Here is a 17,102-nt window from a genome sequence, read left to right on the forward strand (position 1 = left end):
CTGCCTTACAGAAATTATATTTAGATTTACGGCATTCGAATATCAAGTCATCAGCTGCAGCAGGCATTAGCAGCGTATGTGTGTCACTAAATAAACTGCCCTCCCCCAACAGATACACACACACGCATGCACACACACACACAAGTATGCACATATAAAGAATAAACCCAAACCCCAACTGGACACCATCTGGTGTGCTGTACATCGTCCAGTAGCAAGAGCGGCGTATTTACATTCCAGGATGGAAAGCCAGGCTTTATGGGTGTTAGAAGCAAAGCTGAAACACGTCTTTGACCAAAGGCATTGCTTAGACTCGCTGTCTAATTTAGCACTTTAGAGCTGGCAACCTGAGAGGAATGTTTGCTTTCCCCGATGTGTTTAATTCCAATTGTCACTCACCAGAAGGATATGACAACTGACAAGAATGCTACCAAAAGTGTGTGTCACTACTTCCAGCGCGGTAATGTATTCGTGTTATCCGCTGGTGTCGGCAAATACCTTCAGTCTCACACCTCCACTGTGTTCTAGCTCTTCTCTCTTTCTCTCTCTCGCTCGCTCGCTCACGTTCCCTGCAGTGTGTGAAATCACTTCATCCAAGAGTCTATCATTTTCCTCAGAGTTTCTCACAATATAGCTCCCGCAGCGACCGCAGTGGTTATTACTTTCCAAATTGGCGAGCGGAAAATGGCTGGGGTTCATGCTCTGATGAATCTGCGTTAATGAATGCATGGTTTGTGTTTCTTATCTCCAATGATTTATCAAAAACATCTGGAGTAAAAGTGCCATTGGCATAATTAATTTAGTTTGGCTTTTCATTTTTTCAGATGAAGCACGAGGCCTAGGTACACTGAAGCAGATTAAATGATGTCGTTTGAGCCGCGTTTTTGGGAGAGTGAGTTTAAAAAGATGTCCGATGACCATCGCGAACAATGTTGAGTGAAAGCAGGGGTAGAATTGAGGAATTGCTGAGAATGAATTAAAGCGAGATTGTTTCATTGGCGTGGCGCTATGGCCTCGGACCAAGCAAAGGGGCGCGTAATCCTCCGCCAACATTGAATTTTACTTGTTTTTTTTTAAAGATTTGTGCTGCAACAAGTGACATAAAGCATAAAACGTTGGATAAATTATGGGTTGTACCCCACATTAAAGCCTTAACTATAGCTGTTACGACACGGAATCACTGAGATGACGATGCAACATTTTTAAGCCAAAAGTTCCAATCCCATTACTTTTAGAACATAATAAATAGGGGATCCAAGGACTGAATCTGAAATTCAGACATTTTACAAAAGAACAGGTGATTCGAGTAAGGCTGGACCAGTGACACCAATGCACTTAAGTTAAAGGTTTGGCTCTATTCTTCCATCAGGCCTCTGGAACTTTGGCTGAGTAAAACATAAATCAAGTCAGAACCCCTCTTTCTAAAAACCTCTTTGCAGTGGGTTAAATTCCTCTCTGATTGTCCATATTTCATAGAGCAGAGCACCCAGAGCGGCAATTGTTGTTGTGCTTATTGTGCTGCTGTTGACACATCAACTCTGCTTTAATGGAATTTCTGACAGCAGCACAGAGGGGAATACGGACACGCATTCTCACAGTGCAACACACATACAAAAGAGTTGACGTGGAACCAAAAATGCACACGTATACACACAGAGGAGCTGTTTTAGAGACCCACCCCCCTTCAGCACTGGAGTGTCATGACTTTTAATCAACTTAAAAATAAAAATATCAGGCTTTTTTTTTTTTAATTGGGAGGCAGAGGGCGAGACAAGCGGATGATACACCGAGACAATGACAGCCCGATTCAGTAAAGGTCGGGGTATGCAAAGTAGAATTAACTGATGAACTTAGACCAACACGTGGGCTTTGTAACACAGACACACACACACATACATGCATGAACACACACATCCACTCCAGATAATCAAAAAGTAGATAATTAAAACATGTCTCCGTGGAGAGGCCCATCCTCCAATCCCTACCAACTGCAATGCTGACAGCAGTCAAATGTATCAACACTCGTCTCACATAGCCAGGCAACGCACCAATCTGTTAGCATTTGCTATAGCATTAAAAAAAAAAACTTAGCTTTTTTGTATTTTTGTAAACCAATCTCAAGTGTTGTGGGCGGAGCTAGTCCCAGGATGCAGCACAACTTTGGTTTATGTATTTGTTGTCTCTATCCTTACAGCTCCTGTTTTAAGTTCCTATAATCTTGCCATTTTCAACGTGTCTCCTGCTAGAAGCTAGCTAGTTTGGAGGTTCTTTCACGAAAATGGGAGCAGACAAAGTGAGCGGGGCAGGGAATGCCAACTGAAATGATCGCTGAAGGGTAAACCTACACCCGCAGTGTTGTTCCTTAAACTGTACTAACTCTTTCAGTTAAATCCAACTAAGGAACATCTGAAATAACCTCAGCGAATGTACAGAGCACAGGTGACAGCATAGGTGCACATCTTACAGCAGAGTAGCAGCAGCAATCACCTTGTTGTGGATTTCAATCCCCGATCTCACTCCACAACAAGGTGAAACCTGTACTCAGCCATTAAGTTTACCCGACAGGCCTGTGCAAATTCACACTCAAGTTCATCTGCTCTTTACCGGGAGTGTCGCTAATCCACTGAGTCATTCTTGCTCCATCCCTTGCGCTTGGAGAACCAGTTATTTCAAAACTTAAAACCAGCTGGGACTTGAAGAAGTTGGATTGGCCTTTCCTCTGTAGAAGAATGAGCCACTAGGTCATAAATGCAAGCAGTCAAAACAACCTATACTCATGTATAAGTGACAGTAATTATAGTAAATATTACCACAGGAAAGAAGGAAGTCATGTAACACCAGTAAAAAGGGAGGGAAATCTGTATACGGAGGTGGAGGGAGCGGTGCAGGGACTCATATTCGCTACGTATAGGAGAAAGCCGTTTTTCTGTTGCACCTGTATTGAGTTTTTCATGGCATATGTGGGTAAGGGAGTGGACTGTCCTCATTTGAACCCAAACCATCATCCTTTCCAAGGCCTAGCAATGCATTTTTGTGCCCAAACTTCACCACACTGTGCTAAAAATGTCGTATCAGATGGTCAAAATAAACAACTTATATAGCTGTATGGGTTGGCGGTCTGTAGCGGTCCACAGGGTACTCATAAAGTACATCATCCTGCACATTACGCCACGGTGGAGCAGTTTGTTAGTTTGTCGTAAACCTGTAGAAGTAAACCTGCCACAGAGGATCAAGCTACAATGAAAAAAAAAAAATCAGCAATAACCTCCTCCATGGGCCACTGTAAACTCCTTGGGCCCCAGTGTGCCATGGACTCCTATATCAGTGTGTCATGCCCTCATCAGTATTTCAGGAGAGAAGGCCATTGAGAGGGTTTGGCCATTGAAACCCAAACATTTCTCACCGCAAATTAAAAGTCTGGCACCTTTCTGGGTCTATCGGGCCTTTGGCAGCAGCCTGATATCTTCGAGAAATGTCGACTACTTGGACTCTGGACAGGGAAGGTGGCAGTTCTCCTTCACCAGTCCCCGGAAACCAACTTATCCCCATTACTTTAATGCTGTTTTGTAAATTGATGCTGACGTGCTGAGCATGAAACCCCCCCCCCCCCCCCCCCCCTCAAAAAGGCAATGTAAGGTAACATTGAGAAGAACCCCGGCACATGTTGACAACATTCCTCAGTTGTTTCTCATCCGTCAGAAGAAGCCGGTGTGGCTGGACAATTCAAAGTTCTAGTTTGAGAAGCTCTTCGCTCTAAACGCCACGATAATAAATCAAATCATTATCAGAACCACTTTGTCCAGTTTCCATGGAAATGACATCATGGAAACACAAAGATGTTCGGTAATGACCAGCATAGCGTGGAAACAGAGTAATTTGTTTTATCCAACTTGGGTGGTACCTCCTGTTTAACTAGGAAACTGGTTGAACTCTGGAACTGATGTAACCCAGTTCAAATGAGATGGCCTTGGAGGCTCACACTTGGAGAATATTCATCTTCTAGCTTTCCTTTCCACCACATTTCAAGCTTCCTCTGGGCTTCCATCTGCATCACAACATTTCAACCCTTTGGGCAAAATTCAGCCCCCAAATCGGCCACAAAACGGAATCTGTTTTCACTTGAAACTACGTGGGGTTTTGTCAATGAATAAATCAGTTCTGGGGTAGATGATAATAAAATAAAATGCCACCAAGCAGTTAATGTTAGCGACAGATGGAGCCAATTGGGGGAAAAAAAACACATTGAATACCCTCTGAATGGTCGACCATGACTGCCAGTATCATCCCAGCAGTGTATGCATAGCCGATATTAGCATGAATGCAAACCAGTGCATGAGCTGACATCAAAGCGGTAATTATGACAGAAACAAACCTTTTCTCTCAGGTTTCAAAACTACCTCACTGATTCCTCACTCACGTCGTCCTAATTTGCATTTCCTTTCTTGACACTTGGAAAGTTCAGCTCTGTCGGTCCTCAGTCTGTGTCTATTTGTGGCTTAATTCATCTCTCCAAGGAGGAGGGTGCCTCGAAAATTATACCTCGTCCCTTTGTGTGACTCGCCATTCCGTACCGCCTCTCCTTCAGTTGAATGATACCAGCTGATAAACATACGAGGGCGGGTTTGTTTCTGATTAATAGCCAAGATGCTGTTCAGGAAACACAATGACTTTCTCCTGCTGAGCTGTGTGTGTGTGTGTGTGTGTGTGTGTGTGTGTGTGTGTGTGTGTGTGTGTGTGTGTGTGTGTTTAATGGTTGAGTGGTAATGCATTTCTCTTTGAAATTCTGTATCTCGGCAGACCACAGAATTTTTTTTCCTCCACTTTTAGTACGAGCGGGGCTGACAGGAATGCTCTCCGTCGTCACTACCATGCTTATTGTCTCCGAGCGACGTCTTCCTACTCCTGCGTTCACCCCCCACCCCCCCACCACGTTTCTCTCTGTGGTGTGAATACTACACATTGTACTGAATAAATCTGAAGTTGCTGATGAGATGTCAGCATGTACAATATTGGTGGTTTTAACTTGGACACCTTAGCTCAGGGAACATGCGTGCATTTCTAAACTTCAGTCCTGATGTTTTTTTCTTGAATTTCTAAACTGAAGCACTTACTAATCTTCAAAAAACAGAAGGAGTAAATCAAACTTTGTCCGCCTTTTTTGAAAAGTCCCTTTCTTTCTTCCGTGACGTTTTTCCTTATTCCTTATTTTCCTTATTATTCTTATATTTAATAAGAATGTGAGTGTTATCAGCATAGGCTGGTATATTTTAAATAGGTCCTCTGAACTGCCAGTCCGGGACGGAATCCTCTCCATCTCCAGGAGCTTGATATCCTACCAATGAAAATACACCATCTTGGCACATTTCATCGAAATACGCCCAAATCTTTCGATACACTCCATATTTCTTTACGCTCTATTCTGCCAGTGGCCTAGAAAAGGGTTCGGATCACCTCCAAACGCTCATCACTTGTTCCTTGGTAGCTCCCATTTCATTAAACCCTTCCCGTTGGTTTCTAGTTGCTTACAGACGTGTTGGCGATCACATAATAAAGATGACAACCAGTCCAGTGGCGGGCAGCATGGAGGGAAAAAATTCAGAAATTAACTTGGAGGCGGCCGAAGTACAGGAGCCAAACATGAAAGACTGGGAATGAGACGTAAGAAAAAGTAGAAACGCTGCGGCGACTGCATGTGACATTGACCTTTGACCCCCAAAATCTTTGGGTTCAAGTGGATGTTTGTACCAAATTTGAAGACATTCCTTCCAATAGATAGATAGAGAGAGAGAGAGATGGAAAGATAGATACCTACCCTGTTTTGACTTGTCTGTTTGTTACATTTTAGCCAAATTTTCCTGAATTTTTGCCAAAAATACATCATGGAACTTTGAGTTTTGCTATCTTTACCCCTCTTACTTCCTTCCTCATTATACTCCCCCCCCCCCACACACACACACCTTTTTTTTTCTAATTAAAATTTCACTAAAACTCCGTCACACTGATCCATTACTATTCTTCTTCTGACTTTCTCTGCCGGTGCAATCAGTCCCTCTCACTCATTCATCTCCCTCTCTGTCTCCCCGGTTTTGTCATCATCCATCATTTGTATCGTTTGAATCTTTGAGTCTCCCGCTTTCTCTCTCTCTCTCTCCGAGGCACCCGAAGGCTCATCTCTCTTCTCCTTCTTCTTCTGTGCCTTTTGAATGCGCTCGAGTGTGTTCCGTGGGTAATCTTGAGTCTCTCAACTGATTTGATGAACGCTCTGTTCTGTTCCCCCATTGTGTCTCAGAGCCAACACACTGCAATTCTATATCTGTCTGCCCAATTTCATGCCTTGCATTGTAATTCCTCGGACACAAACACACACTCGCACAGAGCTGCATCTTTGTTACTGTGCTGCAGATAGTTTTTATCTTCCTTCGGTCCTTCCTTCACCTCTGACAATCCCCCACTGTTGACACAGTCCCTTTGAGTATTACTCTCTCTCTCTCTCTCTCTCTCTCTGTCACACACACAAACACACACACACACACACACACACACACACACATACACAGATGGAGGGATTATGTTGTGTCACATTAACAAAGCAGCTCTGTGTTAATGGCCGTTCCATCAACCTGCGGAGATTCAACTTTGACTCTTTAAGCACATTAAACCCATCTGGCTTCCTACGTTCACGGTTCAAATGTTGTACACATATATTTGTATATGTGTGTGTGTGTGTATACACACATTCACACACACACACACACATATATATATATATATATATATATATATGAAGGCACTTGCGTTGGCGGGGTCGTATTCAGGAATCCCTTAAATACCTTGTGCATTTTAGTATTAATCACATTTATGTGAATGTATTACAGAAGAAATCAGAGCGTTATATAAGAAGCAGTCACATCTCCAGCCACGGCACATTTCATGCGAAAGGGAGAGACATACAAGAAATAATAGAAACAATTAAAGCAGGCAAATCAAATGAAACGACTCGAACAGGCAATGAATTAATTAAAATCGACGTTGAGAGGCTGTACTCTTAATAGCTTTTTTTTTTTCAATACCATTACCTCGTTATTACAAGTTATTATCCCGAGATGATTAACACCTCGAAACCTTATTTTTTCTGTTGCAAAATGATAAGTTATTGCTTCCTTAGCTCAAAATGATGACTCATCTTAAGACATATTGACCTGCTTTCCTGACTTCAATGAAAAAACAAGATTAAATAACCAGTTTATGATGAGATAAGAAGGTAGTTATTCAAACAATTCAAACATTTAAAAAAGAATAATGAGCAATAACGCCCACTCATCGTTGGCAAATCATCTAGAAATTCACCAACAGCTCAAATGTTGTGGATGAAAAGGAAATTCGCCAGTTTGTTAGAGGGGCAAAAAACAAATTGAGCCAACGCTCCCCGCTAGCAGGGACTGCTAGCATCAGCGTGCCTGGCTGCTAGCGATCTGACGCTGCCCTGTGTTTCCTGGTTGCCAATCACATCTTTTCATTCAACAGCAGTTCCAATGTTGAGACTTACAATGGGGAGAACAAGAAGGTTTGTCTTTTATTGACTCTAAGCATTTTTAAAATTGCCAAATGACAACCGACGCCAAAAAAGTTTTCATTCAGGACGCGTCCCAACGGTTAGGCAGCGTCCTCTTTCATTTTTAATTTAAAAGCACAATGCGATTGTCACCACCGTCCAGCCTCTTTCCCAACACACACACACACTCACACTCGTTTCTGTAATGTTCCTCCATCTGTCGGTCCATTAGGTGGCCTTGTGGCTTATGAAAACGAACAAGTCAAAGTCTGAGCTGCATCAAATGGTGTCACAATGACACACTGGGACACGTTCTGCCTTCGGTCCTGGAGGCGCTGGCATGGAAACCGGCGTTTCATTTGATTCATAGAAGTTCTTACACAATGATGTTACCTAATGACATAAAAGCATGAATTCACCCGAGTCAGGCCATCGCCGGATTTGTTTTATAACACTGGCTCCAAATTGAAACTGGAGATTTTTGCATTATTTCCATGTTGTTTTCATTTAATGCCACTTGTATTTTCTTAAAGTATCAATTCCAAATGCACGGCAGCAGTATGACTAAGAAGCGTGTTTATTCGAGGTCTGGATATGGGAGCTGAGGATGGATGGCCCATTCATTTTTGTTGTTGTTGTTGGTGTGTGTGGGAGTCTTTCAGTCACTTTTTCTCTGAGTTTTGATCTAAAATGGACCATAAAAGAGTCAGAAAAAGTCAGTGTTTTGTTGCGTCTCCCTCCCTCTGCTCTCTGCAGGCAGATGGATGATGCTGACCCTTTGCTCCGGAGGTGTGGAGTGACAGATGACGGAGGCATTTATACAGCGAGGGCGAGAGAGAAAGAAAGAGGTGACATGGGAAAGGGTCACTGCTACTGGTAACGGCGCACATCAGCAAAGAGCAGGCGCATCGATCGCAAGGTGAGAAGTAAGTGAGCAGATGAACGGATACAATTCCCCTCCCTCCCTCTCTCTCTCTTTATGCTTTCTCTCACTGCCTCTCTTTACTCTCTTTTTGGCCTTCTATTTCTGCACCTTCACCACTTGGTAAATGAGCACATTTTATAGAAACGGCTGCAGCGTTGACAGTCTCTGACAAAACCTTCCAGTGGCTCACGGTGGGTGCGGCATGTCTCCCAGTATCGCCTCCCCAGCTTTGAAACTAAAGAAGTGATTAAGAGGGTTTATTGTGCTCCAGCATGAACAGCAGTGACTCGAAGAGGAAAGTGATTCATTTGACCTTTTCAGGAAATCAAAAAACTGTAAAGTTTGAATTTTTTTTTAAAAGCGTAATCAGAAGTTGTTTAGGTCATTATGAAGTGTCGCGTTAAGAAAAGCTGTTGGGAGCTGCACGGCAGGAAAGCGCTGCATCACGGTTGTTTTCCTCCATGATTTGTGACACAGTGACCTTAACCTCTCACCTTCCACCACCAAAACCAGTTTAGTTTACTGAGACATTCACAAACACCGATCAGGACGCACAACCCCAAAAACACAATGCCCCCTACGGGGGCCCCCAGGGCCTCAGCAAAGAGTGAAGCTCATTTTTAGTGATTTTGCCCTTTTTTTCCCCCAAAAAAACAAATTTCTAATAAGTGAATGTTTAACCATCCGGCCTGCCGTTTCCATTGCGGCGTCTTCACGGAGACTTCCAAACTTTTGTCTCTCCATACAGCAGCAACATGGCCGATACCAGCAGGTACTAAAGGACGATCACAACTTGCCCATTGCGTCGTCTGGCGATGAGGGGATGTCCCGTCTCTTTTTAATGTGACTTTTCCAAAGGTTGCTTCAGGTTAATGAATGACATTGTTGTGTTTTTCAAAGCAACAGCAAAATTTAGGGAACCACATTCTAAAAAGGGGTAGGAGGAAACCTAGGAATTTTCTCCCACTTTCTCACGTAATTTCACCTTTGCAGAGATCTTTTCAAACCGTAACCATAGAAACACAAATGTACTTACAACTCAGATAAAAGTACATCGCCAATGTATATTATCAAATAATTGTATTTATGCATTACCCACATATCATTATTGTCCTGGGAGATATGATTACTGATCAGAAGTAAAAAAAGATAAAAGATAAAAATAAAGTAAGATAAGTAAAGGTTTGGGTCAATATGGATCGTTTATTTTATCTTCCACTCCTTTATTTCTGATTAAGTTGTATCCTGTAAGTTCTCTGTGACGTTCTGTGAGTAAAATTGAATGTTTGTGTTGCTGTCAAGCTTGAACCTGCACTCATTAAGTTGGAAAATACCTTTTTTATAAGAAAATAAAAGTCAAGATTGATTAAATCAAAAGATGGCTAACGCTAGTAGCTATCGTGCTGCCATCGGTCCAGCAACTGGACATGTATCCAGTTGACCAAGAAGCAAAGAACCCCTTGGATGAGAAGAAATCTCATCAATTATCTAGAACCAGTCCCACTCGGCCTTGAGTTAACCACCGCGAGCCCTGGCAAACATCGGCAGCTATGATAACTGAATTAAGGAGTCGTTTGCTGTGTTAGGTGTTTTCACGCTTCCTGTGAGGCATCAGTGGAAACTATCGGTTGCTACGAGCAGTGATAGGGTACAGTTGGCTGGGTTGGGTTCAACTGAATTAACATCCACATAAATTAAAGAGAAAGTGAGACTCCTAAATTCACCTTTACACAGCAGTAATGAGTAGCAGCTGGAGAAATACATTGAAACGGCACCATAAAATATCCTTCCCCTTCTGAAATTGTTGTTTCAGAAGCTGGAATTTAATTATTTAATGTTTCTAGCCAGGGGTGTTTATTGATATGAAATAGAAACCTTGTTTAATAAGCTGCAAATCACGCACGCACACGCGCACACGCACACAAAAGCATTTAGTGCTGTTTGTCTTTGTTGAGAAGTTTAATGAGACTAAAATCCCTCATCCCATTTTCCCGCTGCCCTCCGCTGTTTTATCTCACAGAGCAGAAACGGCTTTAACCAACAAAAGTGCAGAGTAAATAGTTCCTGTCGTGCGGAGTTGCAGTCGAGAGCAAACAGCGACATCTGTGCTTTAACGGGGCCCCGGCAGCCTGATGTGAATCTCTCTCTCTCTCAACGGGGTGAAGCCACAACTCCAATTATAATCCACAGATGGTGCGACTTGTTAACTCACTCGGAGGGTTCCGTCTAATCTTTGGTTCAAAACTAATGAACTCTGTGTTTTCATGATAGCCTGAAAGCTAAATATAGATGATGAGAAGGATTAAGCTATTGTTTGACTAACAACTTCATGTCCTGTGGTGTAGAGGGACTGCGTGAATTTTCTTCTCCGTCTCTTTGTGCTCTGCTATTTCGTCTCGGATCGGTTGCTGTTTAGTCAGACTGGTTAATCGCCTCGCCGGCAGTGCTGTTTAGTTCTCCCTGAGCGATGCCGATTCTCTGCCTGAGAGGTGGACGTGGCAAGCAACCTGTCCAAAGACGCGCTCAGCTGCTCCTGCAGGGTGGGCCGATGTCAGCCAAACTGGCAGCATTTCTGTCAAGAAATGTCTTAGATAGATGGTGGCTTTGTTCTTAGGAGGGGGAGGATGGTGGTTTATTTGTCCCATAACAAGAGAGATGACTCACCGCTGTGGTCACCGCCACAACCTCTGGCTGTCTCACCCAGCCAGAAAACTCTCTGTCCAAGGGGCTTGCATCCCTTCCAGGCCAACACCCAACAAACTTCCCCCTGCGGGGTTTTAAACGGGTCTTTGTTTAACACGTTTTGTGACGTGGCAAGAGTTAGCCCGTTAGCTGTACTGAGGAGGCTAAAAGTGTTAGCAGCAAGCTAGCAGCGGCCTGCAGGAAAGAAAGCTGCTGACGTAACCGATGGTCTTGGGTTCGCGCAGCGGAACAGGTTCCATTCACTGTCAGCCCGTGATCCCGTTAACCTCTGAGGGGACGCAATTCCTCAAACACAGAAAGCTTTAAATCACAATGGCTGACAGCTCAGTGGCAGTGAAAAAAAAATGGAGTCAGATTGTATAAATATATATATATATAAAACAAATGAGAAAAAAAATATAACAGGCGTTATGACTAAAGTATTAAAAAAAAAAATCCTAATGAGTTTATGGTCCCACCCGCTAATTTAAAGTCGATACATCCTGATGTTCATGTCATATTTAGTGGCAATAAAACATGATTTTCTTCAGGGTGTGGCTATCTTGTGGATACTAATCAGGATTTAAGCACTCGGCTTCTTAATGATAACTGTTTAGGGAGGGTGGGTTGAGGAAATGAGAAACACAAGACCTAAAATGGTGGTTTCTTGATCAAGTAGAAGTACTGTGACGCTGGAGTATACAGTACATCTTGAATGCAGGTGGTCGTAGTTGTCAAAAGTACCAGGTGAGACGATGCTCCTTTGTGTCGCTGAAGAAGAAACTGACAAAAGACGTAAATGGAATGAGGACCGCAAATTTAACAGAAGCACAGGGTGCACAGTCCCACGCATACAAATAACCTGAATGAATGATTATGTTTGCACACAATCACATGCACCTAGAAAATTAATGTATGCAAACACAGCAATTTGCACAAACAAAAAGAAAAGAATATTAACAATAAGTACGCTGATGTTATCATGCCCACACCGACTGAATCAATTCACAGCGTTGCGTCATTATTTCATTTCTTACAAATGGAAAAATGGAGACACAAAGGAAGCCTATTCTGTTTTATTTTACTCACCACCCACTAAGCTATCTCAGCTGGAGGCCTGCGTCTGTCTGGAGATGTGCTGACACACACACACACACACACACACACACACACACAAAAACACACATTATAAAAAATGCATCAGTGGTTTTCAGTCTGTAAGACTGACGACTCTGTAATACTTAGAGGCAAATACAAACACGGCTATCAAATAACGTAACTCCCAGTGATACTACACACACCTCCCAGGGATGGAGCTGCATCAACACTAACTCACCTAGAGAGGTAGCTATAGTCGGGCTCAACCTACGGAAAAATCCATGGAAACAGACATGGAGAACTTTGGGGAACAGAGTTATGTTACTGGTCTTTTTTGGGTCGTCCAGAACAAGAGGCTTCAGGCGAGTGCAGTAATATACTCACAAGTCCCTGACTGGGTGCTGAGAGAGTTTCCCTGTGGCTATTTGTCGCTACGAGGAACGATCTGAAAGGCATTTGTGCATAACGTCTGAATGGCAGATCAGAGAACCGGGCCCTCTGGGGTCTCTAGGTTCCTGTGACTGGCACAACCTTGGAAAACCTGACTTGAAAGAGGCAAGACTGTAATAAAAAATACAGTCCTTTTACCACTTAGCCTAGTTCTGCCGGGGACCTTCAGTGCTCGCATAGGCCGGTTCGTTGACAAGAAGGACCTGATTTGAACCAGAGTGTGTGTTTTGTTGTTGAGGCTCTTGTCATGGATCGGCCCAGCCTGGTACCAGAAGATATTCCATCAAAGATAATAGAGATACTAAGGGTTTCCTTAATAATGGTTGGTTAGCTTTTAACTGGTGTCTATGTTGACTTAACACATTGCAGCAAAGACGGATGGAAAAACTTGGGGGGGGTTAGAGGGGTGAGGCTGTTCTCTTGGGTGTTCCCCAAAAAAGGTTACATGTTACAATACACATTACAATAAGGGCGTGTTTCCACTGGCTCACTTCGGCTCGGGTTGCGTGGGGTTTGGGTCGGTTTAGCCCCGTTTGCACTGGCCCCAACACGGTACTAACCATTACCATTTTGGTCCCGGCTCCGCCGAGGTTCCAATCAAGTTGAGCAGGGACTAAAATGTGACATACACTCATAGCGAGGCACTGATTGGGTAACTTACGCTTACGTTGCCACTTCATATCATCTTGGCCTCGGCGGAATACTGGTCGATCGCTTGGTGAAGTCTTTTATTCTTTTCTTGGCTGTTCTGTTTCGCCGCTTGAAGCCTTGCCTGTCTGTCCTCCCTCACTTTTAGTTCAAGCAAAAAACACTGACAAGCAACAGGCATCATGTCGTCATTGTTGTTGTTGTCGCACACAAATAACGCTGGGGAACTCTCGGCCGGAGATTCTACCTGCACTGACGTGGTACCCAGTGCTAGAGGAAACACACCCGTACTGAGCTGTACTAACCCAGCCTGAGCCAAAGCGAGCCAGTGGAAATGCACCCTAAGAGTAATGAAGAGCATTAATACATGATTCAACATGCATAAATGATTACTTTTTTTACTATGTACCTGTACTGGAAGGCCATAGATCCATTTCTTGGGAACTCTGGAGCCAAAGTGAGGCTTAATGTCAGCACCTAAGGCACAAATACACCAGGTCCTTTTGCTAACGTGACCGTAGAATGCATGCTGACCTGGGTCATGTCGTGGAACTCTTTGGAAGCAGGTCTGTTTTTCTTTTCTCATCACACTGCGATGCAATCGTCCAGGCATTTACAGACCAAAGCAAAACAGACTAAGACCAAAACTCATTAGAACCCAGTGTGGCAGCTTTAAAACTCCACTCCTTCCAGCTAATATGTGGATAATATGCTACAATAAAAGCAATGATGAGCCAAAGAGGTAAGGACGTGAAGAAGGGAAAGGAAGGACAGGGTTAGATTAATGAAACATTGGAGGGCAGTAAGGATGAGTACATGTTTGTAATAGACAGGCTTTAAGGAACAAATAACACAACTGCAAATAACCTTTTGTCTCTCATTTCCTCCTACAGATCATCCTGATCATCAGCTCTGTTGTAAAGGAGATTGAAGCTCCCTCCAACACCCCGGAAACATCGTTTGCGGCAGGAGAATTTCTAGCTGGACCTGCAAGTTGCTTGATATGAATCAGCCAACTAAGTAGATCTGGAGGAGGGGAACAGAGAGCGAGCAGACGCCATGGATATGAGTAATCTGGTTTTCAGCTCTATATTAAGGACTCTTAAACACTCAGTTCCTGCCAGAGGTGGATGTGACTAAACATCAAGAGGCGACACAGGACATTTTGGCTCAGCATGTGTGAACTTCTCGCCAATTGCTTATCAGCAGGATATGGAGTACTTGAACCTCAGGGAACAAAATGAAGCTGATCCGAGCTTTGCAAGCTTTCTTGGAATAAAATAAAAAAACTTGTAGCTAGTACCCCACTATCCACTCTTCCCTGTCATTCCCCATCCCCAAGTGGCTCTCTTCCCATTCTTGTCCCTTCCCCATGTCCTGTTTTTTTAGTCTTAATGGATTCCTAAAGGTTAAATTAACAGGAATTACCTACAAAATCGGCACGCAAGTCTCCCTCGATGCGGAGTAAGCCCTCCCTTCCTCGGCCTCCAACAGGATAAGGGTTTCCATTAGGATGGGCGGCCCAGCAAGATCTCTTCTTGGTAGATTCAGCACCACCACCACTTCCTCCCTGGAAGTTGGGGGCTGGATGTCCTGGACAAGCAACACCTCCCTGGAGCTCAACCAGACGAGGGGGATAGGTCTCGGGATTGTGAGTGGAGGTGAGGCAGCCATGAGTGGAGGCGTGGACAATTTTACCCAGGAGACAGTAACCAGTACTGTGATAAAGGAGAAGAACTGGCCGGCACTGCTTATCCTCGTTATCATTGCACTGACGATCGGAGGCAATATCCTTGTTATCCTAGCAGTGTCCTTGGAGAAGAAGCTCCAAAATGCCACCAATTTCTTCCTGAGGTCTCTGGCCGTGGCGGATATGCTCGTAGGGATCCTGGTAATGCCAATCTCCCTCATCAACATCCTATATGGTGAGTTCTGATGAATAAAGCCTCATATATGCTCCCAAAATATGTGCTTTCAGTTCAAGTGATGACGCACTTCCTTGCATCATTGGCATAGATGTTACATTAGTCCTCCTCTTGAGGGCAGTTCAGAGTTCCCGTTTGCACCTCTGCTTTTCTTATGCTGCCATCCAAGTCACATGTAGTACCAGTTCAAGCTGTCTCTTTGCAGGTAAAATACCATTCTCGTTGTGTACAAGCTCGTACAACCTCTCAACCTTAAAGTTTTGCAAAATTGTCCAGTATTTTCTTCATATCTCCCTCCTGGACGCTGCCCCTTGGATGTACGGTGGTATAGCTCTCTTTGGCCAATACCCATAACTTTTACAAAGAAATGAACTACTACAAATTAAATGACTAAAAATGTGGCTCTGTAAATGTCCAGCGTTGGTTGCTTACTCAAATATAGAGGAACCAGTGAGTACCTAAAAGAGTATAAATGCTTGTCACGTGGATCGTACTCCTTTTTTGAAGACTCTATGTTGTTGGCCAGTAAGCCTTTCTTTCGAGATACTCAAAAAAAGCATTGATTTCTTGACTTGAAAACACAGATTTACATCAATATAACACTGATTATAAAATAAACCTTGCCTCCAAGACATCAATCTCCTCAGCACATCAACAAGCAGTACAACTGCTTTGATAATACTTGTGTATTCGCTACTAAATAACCCTTTTACATTTCTTGCTGATGTAGTTTCTGAAGCAATAAAAGCAACTCTTTAACTGGAGCCAAGGTTCTGAAATATCTGCTGCAGAGATTTAGGCCTTCACCTCCACATAATGGAGGGGAATGAGATTTCACTGCCAATACGATTACATTACATACATACAACTGGAGATTGCTTTTACTGCAGCTGTACCGCTGTTTCTGTGGATAATCCATGAACCTTTGCTTTAGATTGAGTTTTCTGCTGGGCCAATAGAAAATATCTACATTGCACTAAGGCTAAATTTGAAAACATGTTTTTCTTTTGTGTGTTGCTCACACAGTTAGTATCTAAACTACAGTAATGTCCCTCGTCATTTTGTATCCAGGGAGTCAAAGAGCAATGTGGCTACATTCAGTGTCATTCATAAGAGCAAGATACCAAAGGCAGAAAGGCAGCATGTTTTGATGTGCAAGCTTAATGGAAGGAGCAAAATATGTAGTAGCTCCCTCGGTTTTGCAAATAACACTTATACTTACTTATATTTAGAGGAAGATAGTTTTGCCCATTTTTAGAAACAACTGAATAAAGAGGCCATACAGTTTTGGATAACGCTCTTTAACTTACTTGGCTGAGCAGCTGTTTCCGCAACCGTTGCCTTTACGCCCATCCCTATACCTTGTCTTTGTCTACAGACAGCAGCAAAATAACTATTACGAAAGACAGAATAAGTCTCTTGTTTTAGTTTCACATTGACAGCTCCTCTTCTACCCTGTTTCTTACAGCCACAGCCATGCATAGAAATGTGGAATGGAGGGGGTGGGTGTCTGAGATCAGTGGTAGAAATCTCCATGTAAAATTGTTAAAATATTAGGTGAGATTTTCAGGCATGTGACATTATTAGAAAAGAAGAAAATCGAACCTTACAGGGACCCAAACCCTGATAGCAGGTTGGACCACCTGGTTTCCATCCATCCATTTTCTACCTCTTATCCTGTTAAGGGTGGTGGGGGGTGGAGCCTATCCCAGCAGCCCTCAGGTGAGAGGCAGGCTTCACCCTGGACAGGTCACCAGTCCATGGCAGGGCCAACACATAGAGACAGACAACCATTGGCTCTCCCAGCCACGCCTACGGTCAA

The 17,102-nt window shown here is 43.4% G+C and overlaps 1 protein-coding gene across 10 annotated transcripts in view; it reads left to right on the plus strand.

Annotated features, from left to right (window-relative positions):
• htr2cl1 (5-hydroxytryptamine (serotonin) receptor 2C, G protein-coupled-like 1) overlaps positions 1–17,102 on the plus strand; it is a 125,688-nt gene that overhangs the window by 82,582 nt on the left and 26,004 nt on the right. For 7 of the 10 annotated variants that reach the window (XM_086197362.1, XM_086197363.1, XM_086197370.1 and 4 more), the window contains 2 exons: positions 8,309–8,471; positions 14,249–15,280. In XM_086197362.1, coding sequence (XP_086053488.1) covers positions 14,869–15,280 — 412 coding nt within the window. In that variant the 5' untranslated portion in view covers positions 8,309–8,471; positions 14,249–14,868. Of the gene's footprint in view, positions 1–8,308; positions 8,479–14,248; positions 15,281–17,102 lie in introns of all 10 variants that reach the window. The other 3 variants (XM_086197369.1, XM_086197368.1, XM_086197361.1) reach the window with 2 other exon arrangements.

This window comes from Aulostomus chinensis, chromosome 24 (genome assembly GCF_037954235.1).
Source record: "Aulostomus chinensis isolate RoL2024-O1b breed Wild chromosome 24, RoL_Achi_v1.0, whole genome shotgun sequence".
Classification (NCBI taxonomy): Eukaryota; Metazoa; Chordata; class Actinopteri; order Syngnathiformes; family Aulostomidae; genus Aulostomus; species Aulostomus chinensis.